Consider the following 20831-nt stretch of genomic DNA (forward strand, 5'->3'; position numbering starts at 1 on the left):
CACTGTCCTTGATTTCCTAGCCTGCTGTGATAGGAGCAGTTATCTTCCTCCACACACTTCCACAGGCACAGAAGGCCAAGCAGCTATGGCTCAACTGCCCTTGAAACCAGAGATCAATTCTCCTAAGTTGTCTTTGCCAGACATTTGGGTTACACTGACACAAAAGCAAGTCCCCATCTGTCAGAACATGGTCCAAGAATGGAGTCGAGTGAAATTCTGAACGCTTGTGAGAAAACTCCAAGAAACCAAGACAAGAGTCTTATGACCCCAGTGTCTTCAAAGTCACAGAGTTCTCCTTGGATTGTGTTCCCAAGCATTTCTAGGGGTAACAGACAGGGCGAGCTTACTTCAACTGGCCATTTTTCCTTTTAAGATTTTATTTTATGTATATGAGTACACTGTAGCTAAACAGATGGTTGTAAGCCTGTCTTCATGTGGTTGTTGGGAATTGAACTCAGGACCTCTGCTCCAGTCAGCCCCACTTGCTCTGGTCAAAAGATTTATTATTATATATAAGTATGCGGTAGCTGTCTTCAGGTGCGCCAGAAGATGGCGTCAGATCTCATTACCGGTTGTTGTGAGCCATCATGTAGTTTCTGGGATTTGAACTTAGGACCTTTGGAAGAGCAGTCGGTGGTGCTCTTACCCGCTGAGCCATTTCACCAGCCCCCAACTGTCTATTGTTACTTGTATATATGCCATATGGCATCTCTTATCCTGGCGACTGTACATTTATTTACCATGTAGTTCTTCTTAACCCTCACAGTCTAAAATGTCTGGTGCTCTAAATAAAGCTCACAATTGCCCGAGACTTGAGTGCACCTCACTCACCAGCTCTGCTCTCCTAGGTCCCAGTGCTTCCAGAATGGTGAATACCCCACACCTCCCTGTGTCCAGAGTATGGCCTTTCCTGTCTACCTGGGGTTGGGTCAGGGAGAGGTGCATGGCACAATTATGGCTAAATGCTGGCTTTTAAGATTATAACATATTTGTGACTTTCTACTTCCACCATATCATGGGTTAGGTTTCCTGGCCCCTGTGATTGGCTTGATTTCGGGTGGGATGCCAGGGTTTCATGTAGCCCAGGTTAGCCTTGAAATCACTACATAGCTGAGGATTTACTTGAACTCCAGATCCTATAGTCTCTAGCCCGTGATAGTGCATTTTAGGAATCTGGGCTCCGTCAAGCTAGGCAAGTGTTCTATCAGCTGAGCCACATCCTTCAACCCCCTTTGCTTTCTTTCAGGCTTTTATGCTAGGATTGACTGAGAGTTTTACTCTTGGGCACACACTGTGCCAATGAACTAGATACCTTCAGACCCCAAGTACATCTTTGTTAATGTAAGTTTCAGACTTTCCAGCATAACCTGACTGAAGTGGGAGGGCCAGACCCCCAGGGCTTCTGGCAAACACCTCCATCTCCTTGCTCCTAAGAAAGGCAAGAAGACATTGCCTCTGTGGGTAACAGCACGTGCTGCCATGTCTCATGACCTGAGTCCAATCCCTGGGGTCCACATGGTAGGAGAAGAGAGCCACATCCTGCAAGCTATCCTCTGATCTCCACGTGTGCCATGAAGCACGCACGCATGCACACGCACGCACATACGCACGCACACACACACGCAGACACACAATTTTTAAAAAAGACAATGTGGTGGTCTGACTGAGATGTCCCACATAGTCTTGGACATCTGAACACTTGGTCTCGGCTGGTGTTGCTGTTGCAGTAGGCTTAGGAAGTGTGGCCTTGTTGGAGGAAGTGTGCCACCAGAGATGGGCTTCGAGAGTACAATGGGTAGAGCCATGCTGAGTTTGCTTATTCTCTTTGTGCTTGCTGTTCAAGTTGTGAGCCTTAATCTGCTGTTCTAGCTACCGTGTCTGCCGCTTGCTGTGTCTGCTGCACCACCATGGCCTCTAACCCTCTGGAATCATAAGCCAAATAAAGTCTTTCTTCTACAAGTTGCCTTGGCAATGCTGTCTTATCACAGTGATGGAAAAGCACTAATAGAGATGACCTCTCACATCCTCTGGGTCTGTCATGGTCTGGTGTTAGATAGAACACCATGAAAGATGCTGGGCAGTGGTGGCGCACGCCTTTGATCCCAGCACTTGGGAGGCAGAGGCAGGCGGATTTCTGAGTTCAAGGCCAGCCTGGTCTACAGAGTGAGTTCCAGGACAGCCAGAGATACACAGAGAAACCCTGACTCGAAAAACAAAACAAACAAACAAACAAACAAACAACACCATGAAAACAGCTCCTGCCTTCTTGCCACCAGTCTGAAGCTGATGCCATGGCTGCAGGTGTGATGGCACCAGGGCTGGAGTCCCTGAGGAGTGCTCCCTGAGTCTACCCTTTATGGGTTGCCACTATATAGAGAGACACATTTCTATATAGAACACATTTCTATGGCTTTTGAGTATACTTTTAGTGTCTCTGGTCAAGTGACTTGATGACACAAGTCTTGGATACTGGGGTGGTTTGACTATGCTTGGCCCATAGAGAGTGGCCTTGTTGAAGGAGATGTGTCACTGTGGGGGTGGGCTTTGAGAACCGCCTGCTAGCCATGTGCAAGCCAGTCTTTTCCTGATTCCTTTGGGTAAGATGTAGAATCTTCAGGTCCTCCGGCTTCATGCCTGCCTGAACGCTGCCATGCTTCCTACCACGATAATGGACTGAACCTCAGAACCAGTAAGCCAGTTCCAATTAAATGTTGTTCTTTCTAAGAACTGCTTTGGTCATGGTGTCTCTTTACAGCAATGGAGACCCTGACTAAGACAGACACTGGGGGAGAGCTGAGCCTCTGTCAGTAACGGCGATGCTCCTCGCCTCTCAGGTTTCACCTCAGGAGAGGACAGCAGGAAGGAGAGATGCGCTGAGACCCTCGACACTCCAGAGTCACTGCCACCCCGAAGACACACTTAGCTGGGCCTGTGAAGACCTGCCTTAGCGGCCAAGTTCAGGCTCCTGACAGACACTGGATTTTTTGAAAACTCAACTCCATGCCCCTGTCAAGAAAAGTCAGGCTATCCCCTTCTTACGACCCCTCCTAGGCCTTAAAGTTCCCCCGAAGGAGGATCGAGACACAGCACTAGGGGATCCAAGGAACCACTCTTTTGTGGTTTTATTTGTTTTTGAGACAGGGTTTCTCTCAGAGTGTTTTGTAACTCACTCTGTAGACCAGGCTGGCCTCCAAGTCAGAGATCTACCTGCCTCTGTCTCCATAGTGCTGGAATTAAAGGCGTGTAACACCACAGTCCAACTTAAGAGTCCATTCTTGCCTTCTGTTTGTCGGAGGGCCCAGTTTGCTGTGGTTTAAGGGGCTTTACCAAAGCAGCTTCGACTCCGACCAAACTTGACCTCCCTGGTTGCCCTCACACATGGCCAGCTGTCTAGGGAAACATGGTGGGACACAGAGGCACTGACCCATTTATTCAGTTTCCCACAAGGTCAGTGTCAAGCCCCAAGCCCTGGAGGAAACTGGCGGTAGAATGGAGAGCACCGACCCCCTAGCTGGAGCACCACAGCCACTACTGCGCTCAGCCCCTGGAGATTTACTATTTATTTTAAATGTATGTGTATAAGTGTATGTGACCCATTTGAGGTCAGTGTCTGTGGAGATCAGAACAGGGTGGTGGATCCCTTGGAAATGGAGTTGTAGATGGTTGTGAGCCACTATGTGCCTGTGGTGAACTGAGCCATGGTTCTCTGCAAAAGCAACCTGTGCTCTTAACCACTGCGCTGTCTCTTTGCCCAAGCGTGTTCATCTGCTGCTTCTTTCTTATACTCCTTCTCCTACTATTACTTTCTTTTATAAATAAAAGAGAGGGACTCAGTATGTAGCTGTGGCTAGCCTGGGACTTGCAATGTCAAGTTCTTCTATTTTTAAAATAAAAACTAGTAGCTGGGTGGTGGTGGTGCACACCTTCAATCCCAGTGCTTGGGAGGCAGAGGCTGGTGGATCTCTCTGATTTCTTTAGCCCAGCCTTGTCTACAGAGAGAGTTCCAGGACAGCCAGGGCTACATAGAGAAACCATGTCTTTAAAAACAAACAAAAACCTAATCAACCAACCGAACAAATGAACTGTCATAAACAAATCGAAGCTGGGCGTGGTGGCGCACGCCTTTAATCCCAGCACTTGGGAGGCAGAGGCAGGCGGATTTCTGAGTTTGAGGCCAGCCTGGTCTACACACACAGTGAGTTCCAGGACAGCCAGAGCTATATGGAGGAACCCTGTCTTGAAAAACCAAAAAAAAAAAAAACCAAAAAAAAAAAAAAAAAACCAAAAACCAAAAAACAAAACAAATCGAGTTTTCAGGGCTGGGATGCGGTTCAGTAGGCATGGTGCTTACTAGCATACACAAAGCCTTGGTTGGACTTGATCCCAGCACCACAGCTGCCTGTGTGACACTGTGCACCTGTAATCTCAGCACTCAGAAGGCTGAGGCAGGATCTCAGGGGTGTCCTTGGCTATGTGATGGGTTCGAAGCCAGCCTGAGTTCTCTGAACCTGAAATGAGGGGATGGGGATATGGATATGAATGAGAAGACAAGCAAGCTGAGCACCAGCATGTGTTTCTCTGCCTCTTCATCCCACTGCAAACACGCCTTCCTCACCAGGACTGATTATATCAACTTAATACTAAGCCAAAGGAGCTCCTTCTCCCTGAAGCTGCTTCCTGTCAGTTATTTGTTCATGGAACACTAAAAGTAACCGTGACAGCTAAATCTGGTGCAGTGATAGTTAAATCTGGGTGGCTTAAGGTCTGAGTGTGCTGACACCTGGCCAAGCTCAAAGTCAGGGGGAGCGAGATGGAATGCAGAGCCATGAATCACAAAGGCCAGGCCTAAGGTACTGGAACCCCAAGAAGAGAGGTGTGGGCTTGGAAGAGCTAGAATCACAGGAGAAAGTCCCAGGGAGGTGACCCCTCCCCCACTGACCATGAGCGTGACTGTGGGCAGTGTCTCCTTGGGACCACCCACATGGTGATGATCTGGAAGAGCTCACAATTCTAAGGCTTGACTCCTGTTCAGACTGCTTCCTGGCATAGACATGTTAACCTAGGGATTCACTTTGCTGAGCCCCACTTTTGCGTCTGCCAAATGGGGATTATATCGATTTATGTCCTGAAGCTGCTGGGAGGACGCCTGTGTCAATCATAAGATGGATGGCACAAACCAGACCGGAGAACTTGGAAAAAAGAAGGTGCACACAGATGTATCCAGCCCCTCCACTATTTTTTGCTTTAAGTACCAAACACAAAGGAGAAAGGCTGGCTTTCCAATAAATTGCTGGAGCGATCAGACATTCTTGGCAAAAGAGGAAACCTGACCTAGACCTCTCACCTAAACAAAAGCCAAAACAATCAACATTGAGTGCAGTGGCATCCACACAAGGTGTGTGTGTGTGTGTGTGTGTGTGTGTGTGTGTGGCTGAGGCAGGAGGATCTCAATATAAAGCTCTGCCTAGGATACAGATGGGCAACTTAATGAAACATTGTATCAAAATAAAAAGTTTTTAAAAAGGCTAGAGATACAGCTTATCAGTGGAGACCAAGTGAGGGGCTGGGGGCGTGGCTCAGTGGTAGAGCCCCTGCCTAGAATCCCCCAGTGAGGGGCTGGGGGCGTGGCTCAGAGGCAGAGCCCCTGCCTAGAATCCCCCAGTGAGGGGCTGGGGGCGTGGCTCAGTGGTAGAGCCCCTGCCTAGAATCCCCCAGTGAGGGGCTGGGGGCGTGGCTCAGTGGCAGAGCCCCTGCCTAGAATCCCCCAGTGAGGGCTGGGGGCGTGGCTCAGTGGCAGAGCCCCTGCCTAGAATCNCTGGGGGCGTGGCTCAGTGGCAGAGCCCCTGCCTAGAATCCCCCAGTGAGGGCTGGGGGCGTGGCTCAGTGGCAGAGCCCCTGCCTAGAATCCCCAGTGAGGGGCTGGGGGCATGGCTCAGTGGCAGAGCCCCTGCCTAGAATCCCCAGTGAGGGGCTGGGGGCGTGGCTCAGTGGCAGAGCCCCTGCCTAGAATCCCCTGTGAGGGGCTGCAGGTATGGCTCAGTTTCCACTATGAAGGGGAGATGGGTAAGAAAATCAAGGACTTAAAATGCCTAACAGTAAAATGTTTGATTTATATTAGGAGAAAGAATGATAGTATAGACATCAGAAAAATGTATTGTTTTGAGAAAGACCCTATGAAGAAGATGAAAAACCAAAGGCCGCTCATACAAAGGGCTCTCGAACACTGCAGAGCACTGAGTGAAGCAGAAAACGGGCAGAAGACAGACACATCACTGGAGAGGAGACATAGCTGGCAGATCAGCACACAAGATGCTCAGCAGCGTTGGCCCTCAGAGCCATGCAAATGATGGAGAAAATGAGACAGCACCATGCACCCATCAGAACAGTGAACATGAAAAAACCAACTCAGTGGCAATGCCACATGGCAGTGAGACCGCGGAGAGATGGCAGTACACACATGCCTCGGGTGGGAATGGGGAATGGACTTACCACATGGCAGGCCACTGTGCTGGGCACTGATCCCAGGCAAGTGGAAACTTATTTCTATGAAGAAATGTGTATGCTTGAACATACATGTTACATGTTCACGGCCATAATATTTATAATGGCCCAAACCCAGAAACTCCCCAAGTATTTTTATTTGGGTAGATGGTTAACCAACTTCATCAATCAGCTGCACCTTCTCTTAAAAAACAAAAACAAAAACCAACAACCCAAACCAAAACAGTAACAAAAACCCTAAACTTCATTTATGAGTGAGTATTTGCCTGCGTGTCTGTATTTATACCACACACGTGCCTGGTACCTGTGGAGGACAGAGGAGGGATGCAGGAATTAGAGACATTTGTGAGCTGCCGTGTGGGTGCCAGGAATGAAGCCTGGGCCCTCTGCAGGAGCAGCCAGTGCCTTCCTTAACTGTTCCCTTACTTTTTATTTTGAGATGTGGTCTCACTAAGTTGGCCAAGCTGGCCTTGGACTTACTCTGTATCCCAGGTCAGCTGTGACCTTTTGACCCTCCTGCTTTTGCCTCTTAGGATTTTTTTTTTTCCTTTTCTTTTTGCTGCCATTTGTAGTCTCAGTCCTTATGGAGGCCAAGGTGCTGTCCCAGCATGTGCTAATGTCTCCCAGCATGTGCTAATGAGGGCTGCACAGCAGCCTCTAGAAGGTAAAACAGAGGCTTCCTCCCCCCCCCCCCCCCCGACTTTACAGAGGCTTAGCAGCCAACGTGGCACAGAGTGAGGCTCCAAGGGCACTGTCTACCAGCGAGGACAGAACTTCAGGGAGAGGGCCAGGAGTGTGTACTTGGATCAGTCCTCCTTGTATGAACCTTGGCTTGGCTGGATCAGTCCCTGGGCTAGAAGGAAGTGGTTCGCCTTTTGTCGGCCCCAGTACCCTGTGATGGCGAGATGGAGAAGACCCGCAAGCTGCCAATCTTGGAACAAACTCATGCTCTCCTCACTGTGCACATGGGTATGTGCTATGCCCGAGTAGCTGGCTTCTCTCTACCATAGGTGGCATGTCCCTGCGACTGATCTTTGTCTGTCTTTCTGTGTCCTGTCTCCTCTTTCCCCACTTTTTTTTTTTTTTTTTTAAATCTCTCTTAACTAGGCTAAGAGAATGGAGGTTGTTTGTGGTCACAGTCACGTCAGGGACCACAGAGGGAGCTGAGGGCAGAGCTTGGGGCAGGCTTCCAGGAGGAGCACAGCTCAGGCCTCTCCTTAGGGGTTTCCAGTGAGGAAAAGGCTGGGGCGTGCAGACAGACTACCTAGAAGCCTGAAAGGAGGTGGCCGGTGGGCTGTTGTGTGGCATTCCCGGGCCCTTGGTCAGGGACAGCGAGAGGCAGATCTGAGGGCTGGCCATGCCAGAGGAGACATGGGTCACAGAGTCTGGGAGGCAGAGCAGACTGAGCACAGGGGTGGGAAAGGGGCAGGAAGGATTCAAGATGAGGAGGACAGAGACAGCTTGGGACTGCCACTGACACGGGGACTCAGGAGGACCAGGGATACTGGTCCTGGAATCACATTCCTGGGGCTTTGAATGGCATACTATCCAGTCTGGGTCTGTTCCAGGAGCTGGAGAGCCATGGAGATTTAGGGAAGATGGCTGATGCTGCCAGGCTGGAGCTGGCTCTAAGGGGGAGGGATGGAACCGGGAAGACCATGTGACCTGAATAATACTGATGGCCTGGTTTTGGGGTGTGGGAAACAGAGACAGATGAAGAGGATGCTGGGGGGGGGGGGGATGGTTTTGCTCCAAAAGCAAAACAACAAACAAACAAACAAACACAAGAGCCAACGACAAGTTCTGTCAGATCAGCTTAGCTCTCATTTTTGGTGTTCTGTTTCTTTGTTTTAAATTTTAAGGAGACATTGCCAATACTCTGGTGGTTGTTTTCTGACCTCTGTGTGTGTGTGTGGGGGGGGGGGGTCCATAAACCCCATGACATGGTGGATGAGACAGTGAGGTGCCTTTCCTAGGGAAAAAAACCTGCAGTGGCAATCACCAGATGACATCATTTCAAAAGCAAGGGGAGACTCTGACCTTTCAGGAGAAGGCTTGTATCTTGCGTAGGTGGCAGAGCCTGGGGTGGAGAAGCTCCCAGAAGGCTGTCGGTAGGGAGGGACTCTGTCGGCCCCTGCTGGTGACGCTGCAAAAGGTGTTTCTGGGAAACTGACAGGCCTGGAAAGACACAGGAGAGGGGACAGAGGCAGGGTAAGGAGGCATCCCTGAGGAGGAGGAGGAGGAGGAGGTAAACAATACACCTGCCCTTCAAGTCCAGTCAGGTTCTGGCGGCTATGCCCCCTTGGGTCTACATGCAAGGAAGAGGGGAGACGGGAGAGCCCTGTCCTCTTTCTCTGTGCTCCACACCCGGCTTTGCAGCCAGGACAGGGTTCCCCTGGGGACAATTCTGTCCTTTCCTGGGAACAAAACTGTTTCTCTGCCCCTTCACTTAAGGAAAACTTAAATATATGCATATTTTTAATGAAAACCGTTTTAGATGTGTTTACTTTTATCTGCGTATGGCGATTTTGCCTGCATGCATACATGTGTACCACATGGTGCCTGCATGCATACATGTGTACCACAGGTGCCTGATGCCTGCAGAGGGCGTCAGATCCCTTGGAGCCGTGTGGGTTCTGGGAACTGAGCCCAGATTCTTGGCAAGAACAAGTACTTTTAAGCACAGTCATCTTTCCAGCTCCCTTACTTATTTTTGAGGGTGAGTCTCACTATGTAGCTCTAGCTGGCTAGGAACCCACTACCTAGACAAGGCTGGCATCGAACTCACTGAGATCTGTGGCTTGGCTTTGTTACTCTGTGGGTTCCTCTTTCTTTCATACTTTTCTGCCACGCCCACACCAGTAGTGACTCACAACAGGTCTGAAAACCTGGACCAGTCCTGAGGAAAAAGAGTCTCAAGGAGACTCAGCCTCCTGGAGTCCTGGCATTTCCAATAATCTATATACACGAACTCTATCCGCATGTTAGTATGGTGTATGCTCTCTCTCAGTATTATTAATGCCTCTAAAGACTGAATTTTTACCATAGGTAAAGTTTCCACCAGTGTTCCAAAGTCCTAAAAATTCCTTAAAGCCAGGAGCTCCGAATTCAGCGAGAAGGTTACCTATTCATTAATATTCTAATTCACTTCTAGTAAAGACCGGTGAAACCGATTAAGCATCACAAAGAACAGAGCCAAGCTCAGGGCAAAGCTTAGCTTAGTGTACTTTTGGAATCTTCATTTCATCCAAGTTAGGTTCATATGCAAGTATTTACCAAGGTCTAGGACATAGGGGGGTTGTGGTATTGCATTATTCATGAGAAGGTCTGCTACAGCAGAACCCCCCAAAACAGGTTTTTCTGCTAGGCCCAAAGGAACAGCATAATCGGATAACAATTAACACCTGGCTTCCTCCTCAAGCTGCCTGGTCCCACCCCCTGATCTTTTCATGTATTCAATCCTTGTCTTGTGTCATTGTAACAATGGATGTATCCTGCCCCGCTTTTCTTGTTTGTTCTGTATTAAAAATGTGATGCTCATTTTAATCAATACATTCAGTTTTACACTCTCTCTCGTGTGGACTGTTTGTCACTCATTCGCCAAATCCTTGCTCGCAGATCAGGACCCAAGTGAGGTCCGTCTGTGGCACTTTTCCATCCCTTTCTTCCACCCTTTCAACTCCTTGACACTAGATAAGAAAGAAAAAAGGATAAAGAAGAAAGGAAAGAGACCCCTTAATAAAGTTGGGGGCCGAGAGAGGGTGGTTCTTAGACTGCTTCCTGCTGATTATAGCCAAGTTTCATCTTCACCGTCAGGATATCTGATTTCTTCTTTTTGTTGTTTCTTCTTTGCACACAACTACTTAACAAACTGCAACCACCAAACACCAACCACCAACCACTCAGGGGCCTATACACTCAGAGTTCCCAGAATTCCAAATATCACACAACTGCAGAAACTATCTGCTGCAGGCAAAATCATGCCCCTGCTAGGGCATGAGGCAAATCATAGTCAGTTCCTGTCTGCAGCAGCCCCATATCCCACACCTGGGAATAAAATGAAAACATATTGTTTTTATTATTATTATTATTATTATTATTATTATTATTATTATTATTGTGGTTTTTTTCGAGACAGGGTTTCTCTGTGTAGCCCTGGCTGTCCTGGAACTCACTTTGTAGACCAGGCTGGCCCAGAACTCAGAAATCCNCCTGCCTCTGCCTCCCAAGTACTGGGATTAAAAGCATGCGCCACCACTGTCCGGCTAACATATCGTTTTATAATAGTGTTTTTTAAAAAGAGACCAAAATTCCAAAATTCTTACTACAGAGATCCAGCTGTCTCTGCCTCCCAAGTGTTGGGATTAAAGGTGTGCGCTGCCTTGCCTGTCTTTTTTTTTTTTGGTAGAATGGGGGCAAAGCTGAGGGCCATATGCCCGGCATGTGTCATCTTTTAATATATAGTGTATCCAAGTGAGTATCTAAGCTGGGCCTGGGGTCCAGGCCTGTAATCCAGGCTACTGAGAGGTCTGGTGGAGCAGGAAGTTTTTCAGTTTAAGGATAGTCTGAATAACATAGCGAGATCCTGTTCTAAAGAAAGGAGAGTGAGCTGAGGATGTACTCAATGGGAGAGCATTTGCCCAGCATGCCAAAGGGCCGAGGTTCAACCCTCTGTATCCACAGACACAAAACAGTATAAACTAAATACCAATATCCAAGCCCCTGAGGTGACTGCCAGCCCGAGAAGCTAGTCTTGCAGGCTCTACTGTTGGTCTTGGAAAAAAAACCCTTTTCCAACCTCATATAGAGAGCTTTCTATCCCGTCCTGGGGCCCTTGGGCCAGCCCAGGAGTGGGGAGAGAAGGAAGGAATGAAGGGGAGAACTGATGGAGATGGAGGGGTAAGAAAGGAAAATGGTCAGGCATGGTGCATGCCTTTAATCCCAGCACTCTGGAGGCAGAGTCAGGCCCATCTCTAAGTTCAAGGCCAGCCTGGTCTACAGAGTGAGTTCCAGGACAGCCAGAGCTACACAGACAAGCTTTGTTTCAAAAATCCAAAAACGAGGGCTGGAGAGATGGCTCAGTGGTACTCTTTCAGAGTTCTTGGGTTCAATTCTCAGCACCCACATGGTGGTTCACAGCCACCTGTAATAGGATCTGATGCCCTCTTCTGGTGTGTCTGAAGACAGCAACAGTGTACTCACATATATAAGTAAATCTTTTTAAAAAAATCTAAAAAAGAAAAGAAAAAGAAAAATGGAAAATGACTGAGGGAGGAAGGGCAAGAGCAAGGGTTGGAGAGAGAGAGAGAGAGAGAGAGAGAGGTGAGGAATAGCAGACAGCAGTGCTGTCCTGGGCGTCCTTACCTCTTGCTGTGCAGTGGCTGAGACTCGCGGAAGGGCACCACGGGTGTCTGCTTCGGGAGTCGGCTCAGGGACTGGGCATGACCAGGAGTAGCAGGGGTGGTCCATTTGGTGGCTGGCAGAGAGTTATGGGAGGCGGGCCCACTCCACTGCCAGGGAGCATTGCTGCGATAGGGGGGTCGGCCCCCAGGGGTGGTGGTTTCCAACTCCGTCTTGGGTTCTGAAGTATTCATATCATAGGTCTCTGGCCACCCCCTGGAAGAACAAGTTTATTACTTATAAGGTCTGGGCCCACTAGCACACAGGCCTTTTGCTTAAGAGGGACCGGCTGTCTGGTTAATAGTGGGCCAACTCCAAATCATGGTGATTCATCTTAAAGCCTGAGTGGCATCTTTCAGGTTAGGGCCTGAAGCTTACATAGGACTATTACTGCTAGACCTGAATCTCCTTTTTCCCCCAGGTCTTGGCTTCTCTTCGGCCCCTCCCTTTTCTCTGGCCCAGGCCTCTAATCAGCCAGTGTTCTAAATGAATCAGTCCCTCCTAATACCCCAAGCAGTACTTTGGGCCGGAAAAGCCAATGTCCTCAAAAATCCAAGGACAGTCTCTGCCTTGTTCCCTAGAATCTCAAATGCTGCTAGAAGAGAAGCAGGTGACCTACTTTGCAAGGTGGTTTAAAAAAAAAAAAGAAAGAAAGAAAAAGAAAAGCACACGAAACCCAGAACCCTGGAAATAGATGCAGCCCCGTGTCTGGCTGGCACATGCACCATAGTGCAGAGATCCATCCTGGGGCATGGGCATCCAAGCTGGGCTGGCAGCTCTGCTGCCTCTGTCACACAGTGTGCCACGCAGCATGGGAGGGAGCCTGAGCGTACAGAAGGCTGAGCTCAGGAAAAAAAAATATCCACCTCTTAGAACACAGGAGCTGAGCTCTGAGAGGCAGGTCCAGAGGGTCTCATCCCAATGTCCTTTGGCCTGAGACACTCAGGCATGGCTGCTACAGAGCCGTGTCACAGGACCTGAGGACATGTTCACGTCCCAGGCCCTACGCAGGGTACCTTTCTGCCTTTCTGTCCATATGGCAGAGCTGATGTTCAGCGGTCCTTACGGTTGTTTTGGGGATCAGGAGCCCCAGGCACCGGGTAGGGAACAGTAGGGACACAACCCCCTGACAATCACCAGACAGGCCAGGCTGGCGGAGGAGGAGGAAGGCCACATAGCCCGAGAACTGCTATGTGCTCTGAGCCAGGCAGACCTCACCCCTGGATGCTGGGCACGAGCATGTGATCCACACCCAACCAATCAGGAACGCCTCTCACCCTAGACAAAGTGACTAGTGTAGGACTGTCACAGGCTTTAAGCAGTTCCTATTAGAGCAGTGAGAGCAACCTGGGAGACACTTCTGAAATTATAGGGGTGGGGGTGGAGGTTGGCTTATAGGCAATTCTGCTTGGCTCCTCCCAGGGACCTAGTGGTGGCTTATGTCATTGCCTGCTGCAGCCAGGTATGATCTAGGTGCAGCAGTGAATAAAAAGGACTGCCCGCTCGCCACCCCTCTGTTCCCACGTATTCCCATCTCTCCCTCGGCCTTTCCTGTCCTTGTCTCTGCCTTCATAGCTCTGCTGCTGTCCGTCTGCCTCTGCTACTTCTTTAGGCGCCCTGCCCCGCCCCCCACCCCCCAAATAAACCTTCTTTATACCAGGTCTGTCGCATGGCTTGATTTCTCAGGGGAACACCTTGGCATGGGCCCCCCAGGCACCCCCTTACACCCGCACGCTGCTGCTACCGCATTTATATTTTACAACAGGGGAGTATAAAGATCTATTTTTGCAGGCGTTGCTATGCTGGGGAGACCCAGTCCAGAGCTGTATCGCTTGTAGTGAGTGACTGACTGAGAATGACAGTAACTAAGCTCAAGCTTTGAATTCTGGGTCCTCTGGCCTCTACTTTCTGAGTGCTGGGTTGCAGGTGCATGCTACCACATCTGGTTCATGCCGTGCTGGGGGAACTGAACCCAGGGCCTTGTACATGTTATATGAGCATTCTACCAAATGAGCCTCCAGTATATGACCTTTCATATACTGTGGAACTTGCCAATGCCCACACAGCCACAACAGCTAAAAACTGAGCTGGACTGCTGGCACATGTCTTTAAACAGCACTAGGGATACAGGGGCAGGTGGGCCAGTCTGGTCTATATAGAATTCCAAGGCTATATAGTGAGAGCCAATCTTAAGGAAACAAAACAAAACAAACCTAAAACCTAAAACAACCAACCAACCAACCAACCAAAGCAAGCAGTACCCATGCCATCCCAGAAGTCTGCACGCCATACCACTCTCTGCCCACTCTCTTCCACACTCTCTGAGCCTTGGAGAGGATGTCTGAGCATCCAGCAGCCATGCATCCTCTGTACTGTGACCAGTGTCTGCGGTCACCACTGTCCACTGTAAGAAAGAGGCTTCTGTGACCAAAGCTGACAGTGCCACTACCCAGAGGCACCAATGGGGTTATTTAGAAGATGTTTTGACAGACACACCATGCCTACTTGGCAAACAACAGCAGTAGCATTCTCTAGTGGGGCCTCAGGCCTTCTAAGCCAGGGTGGATTCCCTCATGTGGAACTGGCCTCAAAGCCAATCAAAGCCCCTGACTGTCCCCGTCCACCCGTTCCTGAGACGGGACCTTTCTTCAGTCCAGTCTGGCCTTGGATTCAGTGTTCCCTTTCTCAGTGTCTTGAGAGCTGGAGTAGTAGTCATGTATTACACCCCACTCTATGGCTTCTTCCTCTTTTTGGTGTCTGTGGGAGAAGCTCACTCTGCAGCCCTGGCCCTGTGTAGAACAGGCTGGCCTTGAACTCACAGAGACCACCCTGCATCTGCTTCCTGAGTGCTGGGATTAAAGGTAGCACTACCACATCCAGCCCTGATGGAATCTTCCAAATATGCAGGCTTGGAGTCTGGGCCATTTATTATTTGGGTACTTGGCATCTTTGATATCCACACAGGTAAACTAACTGCAGACTGAAATGGTCACGGCTGGGCAGGGGCATCTGTACCGAGTAGATAGGGGACTTGCACTTGTTTGTGTAAATAACACAGCAGAGTGCTAGGGTGACACTTCAGTGGTTAGGTGCATTTGCTGCTTAATCATGAAGATCAGAGTTCAGATCCCAGCACAGGGTTAGGTGGTTCACAAACACCTGGAACTCCAGCTCCAGGGGATACGGCACCCTTGTCCTGTGTTAAGGGCACGCACGCACACAGCCACTGCGGCAGCCGCTGCTGGCCAGAGCAGAGCTTCTGTCATGGGTCAGCCTGGATAGCTTGGCTTGGTTCTGTTTGCTCTGTGGCTGTTGTTTCTGACAGGGTCTCATGTAGCTGAGGCTGTCTGTCAACTTGATACAACACAGAGGGGCCTGGCCTTGAATGATCCCCCTGCCTCTACCTCTCCAGTGCTGGGACTCCAGGCACGCCCCCCCCCCCCAACCTTGTGTATGTACTTGCAGTCTGTCTCTTCCCGTAGAACACAAAGGGCTTATGCTGCCCTGTCCACTGTTCCATACCTAGCTTGCATGTACCAGGGAACCCAATACATGTCCCCGTGTCCTTCTGCTTCACGCTTTGTGCGCCATCTAGAGAACATGACTTCTACTGTACCTACAGATGCTGGGGAACCAGTTCCTACAGGGCTTATCAAAGCGGTGCTCAACCCGGAACCTGCTTCTCAGGGTCGCTTAAGACCATTGAAAAACACAGATATTACATTATGATTCCTAACAGCAGCAAACTTACAGTAATGAAGTAGCGACGGACAAAGTGTGGAGCAGAGACTGAAGGAGTGACCACTCAGAGACTGTCCCACCTGGGCATCCATCCCATAAACCATCACCAAACCCAGACACCAATCAAAGAAACACATGGTGGGACTCATGGCTGTAGCTGCAGATGTAGTAGAGGATAGCCTAGTCGGTCATTAATGGGAAGAGAGGCCCTTGGTCCTGTGAAGGTTCTATGCCCCAGTATAGGGGAAAGCCAGGGCCAGGAAGAAGGAGTGGGTGGGTTGGGGGGAGTCATAGGGGATTTTCGGAGGGGAAACTAGGAAAGGGGATAACATTTGAAATGTAAATAAAGAAAATATCTAATAAAAAAATGAAGTAGTGACAGAAATAATTTTATGGCTCGAGGTCACCACAACATGAGGAACTGTATTAAAGGATCGCAGCGTTAGAAGCTTGAGAAACACTGACTTATAAGGTTCCTTCACTGAGGTCTTGGGCCATTTGGAGGCTGCCAATCTTGGCCTCTGCCTGCCTCTCAGGGTGATGCTCTTACCTTCGGGGAGTGCCGTCTTCAAAAGGTGGGATGATGACCACCTTCACAGTGACGGAGGTGCGCAGCAGGTCGATCATCTGGTCGTGGCTTAGTGTCACCACAGCCACCTTGCAGATCTCTACCAGCCGGCTGCCTTGCCGGAGGCCAGCCTGCCAGGCAAACCCATAGTCCTCCACTTCAGCCACTGTGCCGTCGTACTTCACGTGGAAGCCCAGCTGCCCCAGCCCATTCCGCCGCAGGGTCATATCCACGGTCTCCCAGCCGTTGGTCATCACCTGTGGGCAGTGGGTGGGATGAGTCTCAGCTGTTGGGCTCAGAGGCGGGCTCTAAAGACCCTTGTCCAATCAGTCCCCTCTCAGAGGGACTGGCGAGTGCCACTCGCCTTCCAGGTGATACCAGGATCCCAGCCTGGACTCTGGGCAGGAAGCATGTGTTCAGAGTATAGTAGTCATGGGCGGTGCTCTCCAAATATCCCTGCTTCCTCCGTCACCTCTCAGCCCACTGTAGTCAGCTGTGCAAACTGTGCAGTCAGCAGCCTAGCCTTTCGGTTGGGGTATTAATTAACTGACTGACTGACTGATTTTGAGCCTAACCACAGGATGGCACCTTCAACTCCTCACTGGTGGAGTGTGCGTGTGAATGTGGTATGTGCGCGTGTCTGTCCCCAGACACGTGTGTGTACATGTACACAGAAGGCATCAAGAGTCCTCTCTGGATCTCTGCAGTACCCCCTTGACGCTGGTCTTTCTCTGAGCCTGGAGCTTGCTGCTTTTTAGCTAGGACAGTGGCCAGAGGACCCTGTTGACTTGTCTGTCTCTCATGTCCAGTGCTAGAGTGAGGGGCCCACACGGCCAAGCATGGACTTTTGTGTGGGATGCTGGAGATAAAACCTCAGGTCCTCACACTTTTATACGTGTTTCCACCGAGCTATCTCCCCAGTGCCCCCAGCCTTCTCTGTGACTTTAATTTTGAAGCAGGGTCTCTCACTGCCCATTCTTTCCTTAGATTTTTGTTTTTCCTACTTCAGCCTCCCTCACTAAAGCCTGGGTGAACACTTAGTAGCCGGTGTGAAGCTGCATGGGTCTTTTTGGATTCTGCCATCCAGACTAGTAACGTTCTAGGTATGGAAGGCTGTCTGGACAGCTGGAGGCCCCAGGCTAGAAGAGGGGTGGGCAGAGCCTTGGTTAAACTCAGGGTAAATGTATAACATGATAGAAACCCTTGCTGTTTTGACCACGAGTTTGTCTGACCTGCACAATGCCCTGAGTGTGGCAGTAAGTGGGGGGCGTGGTGGCTGCAGTGCTGGGGACATTTATCAGCTGGTCTCATGCAACATGCTTCCACTTGGTGGCATTGTTCTTGGAGGCACAAACTTCCCAGCATGGAGCAGGCCAGGTCACACAGGCCTCACTTTGTGTGTGCATCTGTGTATATGCACCATGCACACATATGTGTGCAGGCTCCTGCAATAACTCAGGAGAGGCTAGGCATGGTGGAACAGGCTGGCAATCTCGGCATTCCTGAAGTTAAGGTAGAAAAACCACAGCTTTGAAGCTAGCCTGGGCAACACAATGAGAGCATGTCTTAACTCTTCCCAAATCCCGAGCCATGGGTGGCTTGTGCTAGGGGGTAGGCATGGGAGTGGGGGGAGGCAGCTACAGGCTGCTGGAAGGTGGCACTGACAGATGGAGTGTGGATGTGAGAACAAGGGGTCCCTGGCCTTTACTGAAACAGGAAGCATGGGAGCATGGGAGAAACCACAGCTTGCAGTGACTGTGAGGGTTGGTTCCAGGGTCACGTGGGCAGCCCCGGGAGGGTTCTGAGGAAGCAGCTGGAGACCCGTCCTGTGTAGGGATCTAGAATGCTCTGAGTCAGAACAACTTGGAATCAGAGGACAGCTCTGCTACCTGCAGGCCATACGGACGCACGTGAATACCTGTTCCTCTGCGAGCCGTAGTTTATTCATCTATCATATGGAGAGAAGAACAGCATCTGAGCTGGTATGAGGACTTCAAAATGTCACACGCACAACTCACTTGACAAATCAATCATTGATCAGTTTACTCAATGCCTACTGTAAGCCTTCCTAAACTTAAGTTTACAGTCAGATGAGATCAAACAGATGGAGACCCCGGGGTTCAGACCTTACCCTTTCTTACCTGAGTACTGACCAGGCCCAACCCTGCTTGGCTACCCAGCTCATACGAGACCAGGTATGTTTGGATGGGTGGTGCTGTGAACAGAACCTCATTTCCTGTCGGGAGACAGGCACACTGGTGACAGTGGTTTCATGAAGATGTATGAATTGTGAAGTCAGAGAAGCTGAGATTGGAGTTTAATCAATGCCACCTGAATTTAACAGAGTGCTGCTACTGGGTGAGGTCATGGCCAACTAGGTCAAGGACGCTTACTTAGGCAACATAAGTCACTGAACCTTTAAAACTCTTGTATCATATATGTAATAATATGAAACAAACCCCCTGTAATAAAATGAGACAAAACCCTGCATATCATACAGGATTCCTGCATATCATACAGGATTCTTTTCTTTCTTTCTTTCTTTCTTTCTTTCTTTCTTTCTTTCTTTCTTTCTTTCTTTCTTTCTTTTAAAGATTTATTTATTCATTTTATCTATGAGTACACCATAACTGTCCTAAAAAAAAAACAAAAAACCATAAACCCTGCTCCCCAATTTAACGTTAATTGGTTAATAAAAGGCTAGAGCCTGTGATTGGACAGTGGGGAGAGAAAGGTGGGACTTGAGGATNGAGGGAGGGGTCTCAGCTCTCAAGAGAGCAGAGGGGAAGAAAGGAGACCAAGAGAGGAGGAGGCCGCCATGAGAAGACGCGGACCATGAGCACATGGCCANGAGAAACGGCAAGGGACAAGGGACATAAGGCTGGGATGTGAGTTAGAATAGCTCCACACCTGCCCAATCTAGGCTACAGCTTGTAGATAAAATATTGTGTGTATTTTGGACAGGCCACCTACANTATGTAATTTATTTTACAAACAAGTCTTAAAATACCAGTGGTCCCTGAGGTCCGGGTCTGCAGAGATCTCCCCAGCACGCCCCTCCCTTCTCGCCTCCTCTGGCACAGCTCTGTTGACAGCTAAGGGCTGGCTCTCCCTTTAGCTTTTCCATGTGGCCATGGGATAACATTGTGACTAATGAGTTAGAAACAAGTTNTGAGTTGTGCCTCTTACTCTTCATCCCCTCTCCCCAGGATTTGTTTTTAAATTAATTTAATGTATGTGAGTTCACTGTAGCTGTCCTCAGACACACCAGAAGAGGGCATCAGATCCCATTTCATGTGGTTGCTTGGAATTGAACTCAGAACCCCTGGAAGAGCAGTCAGTGCTCTTAACCACTGAGCCATCTCTCCAGCCCAACCCTGTCCTCTTAACTACTGTGGAATGTGGCATGCTGCCACCAAGCCTGTCGAAGACCACCGCCTCAGCACTGACCTGGGCACGCTCTCTATGAAGCTTACTGCTGACCTCAGTACATGATGAAGCTCAGGTACCAACCTCAGCTCTTCTCAACACTGTTCTAGGCTGTCATTACCACCCATTTGTTGCTAATCTACCACTCTTGGTTGGGCCAAGGGTTGAGTTGTCCACCAGGAAGGAATGGAAGATTTTTCAGCCCTTACTCTGACCCTGCCTTATGGTGCTGGAGATGAAACCCAGGGTCTTGAACGTGCTGTAGGCAGTCTAACAGCAAGCTATACTCCTACTCGGTGAACTTTGTTGTTGTTTTGTTTTCAGACAGTTTAGCTCTAGATGTCCTGGAACTCACTGTGTGACCAGGCTGGCTTTGAATCCATAGAGATCTCCTTGTTGCCCCCTGGTAGTGCTGGAATCAAAGGTGTGCAAGCCTGGTTAGAACACAGTTTTTACCATATTTTATGTCCTTGTCTTCTAATACAGAAAGTTAAACCATTCATGATTACTGTGACTACTAGTATGAACTGAATCCAGCCATACAATTACGTCTGTTTCCTTCATTGTACTTACTCATTATTTTTTATGTTCCTTGCCCCTCCTCTATACTTTAATGGTCTAGACTGGGGTAGCCAACCTTTTGATATTTGACGTGGTAGTGTGGTCTACAAATGTGCTGGGCCACATTCATAGCTATCCTGGGTTATGTGTGGCTCAAGAGTCACAGGTTAGCCCAACCTGACCTAGAACCTTTTATTTATTTAATTTTCGCTTCTGTAAACATGCATGTCTCTGGGCAGGCATGCATATGACAATGTAGGGTGGCCAGAGACACGGAAACCTCTGAAGCTGGAGCTACAGGTAGCTGTGAGCTGCCCGGGCAGTACACAGTCTCAACCTCTGAGCCGCCCGCCTCTCCACTGCTGCACCCCACCCCCCTGATATTTTAAGTCTCCCAGAGAAAAGCTCTCTCAGTTTCAGTACTGGGAGCTGAATGCAGGGCCTTGTCAAATGCTCTTACATGTCCAGCTCCACTTAAACTTCCAGAGTAAGTTTAGACTTACATGTTCTATTGACTTTCACGGGCAATGAACATGTTTGTTTGTTTGTTTGTTTGTTTTGTATGTTTTGTCTTTCTGAGGTGAAGGGATGGGCAACCAGAGTCCTGTGTGTGTGTGTGTGTGTGTGTGTG

General features: G+C 49.4%; 1 protein-coding gene across 3 annotated transcripts in view; it reads right to left on the bottom strand.

The window, feature by feature from the left end:
* The window catches only part of Sipa1l3 (signal induced proliferation associated 1 like 3), a 199111-nt gene that overhangs the window by 33818 nt on the left and 144462 nt on the right, over positions 1-20831 (bottom strand). For all 3 annotated transcript variants that reach the window (XM_029537203.1, XM_021197937.2, XM_029537198.1), the window contains exons 10-12: positions 16193-16467; positions 11866-12117; positions 8542-8679 (exon numbers count right to left, since the gene is read on the bottom strand). In XM_029537203.1, coding sequence (XP_029393063.1) covers positions 8542-8679; positions 11866-12117; positions 16193-16467 — 665 coding nt within the window. The remainder of the gene's footprint in view (positions 1-8541; positions 8680-11865; positions 12118-16192; positions 16468-20831) is intronic.

Source organism: Mus pahari, chromosome 1 (assembly GCF_900095145.1).
Source record: "Mus pahari chromosome 1, PAHARI_EIJ_v1.1, whole genome shotgun sequence".
NCBI classification, from domain to species: domain Eukaryota; kingdom Metazoa; phylum Chordata; class Mammalia; order Rodentia; family Muridae; genus Mus; species Mus pahari.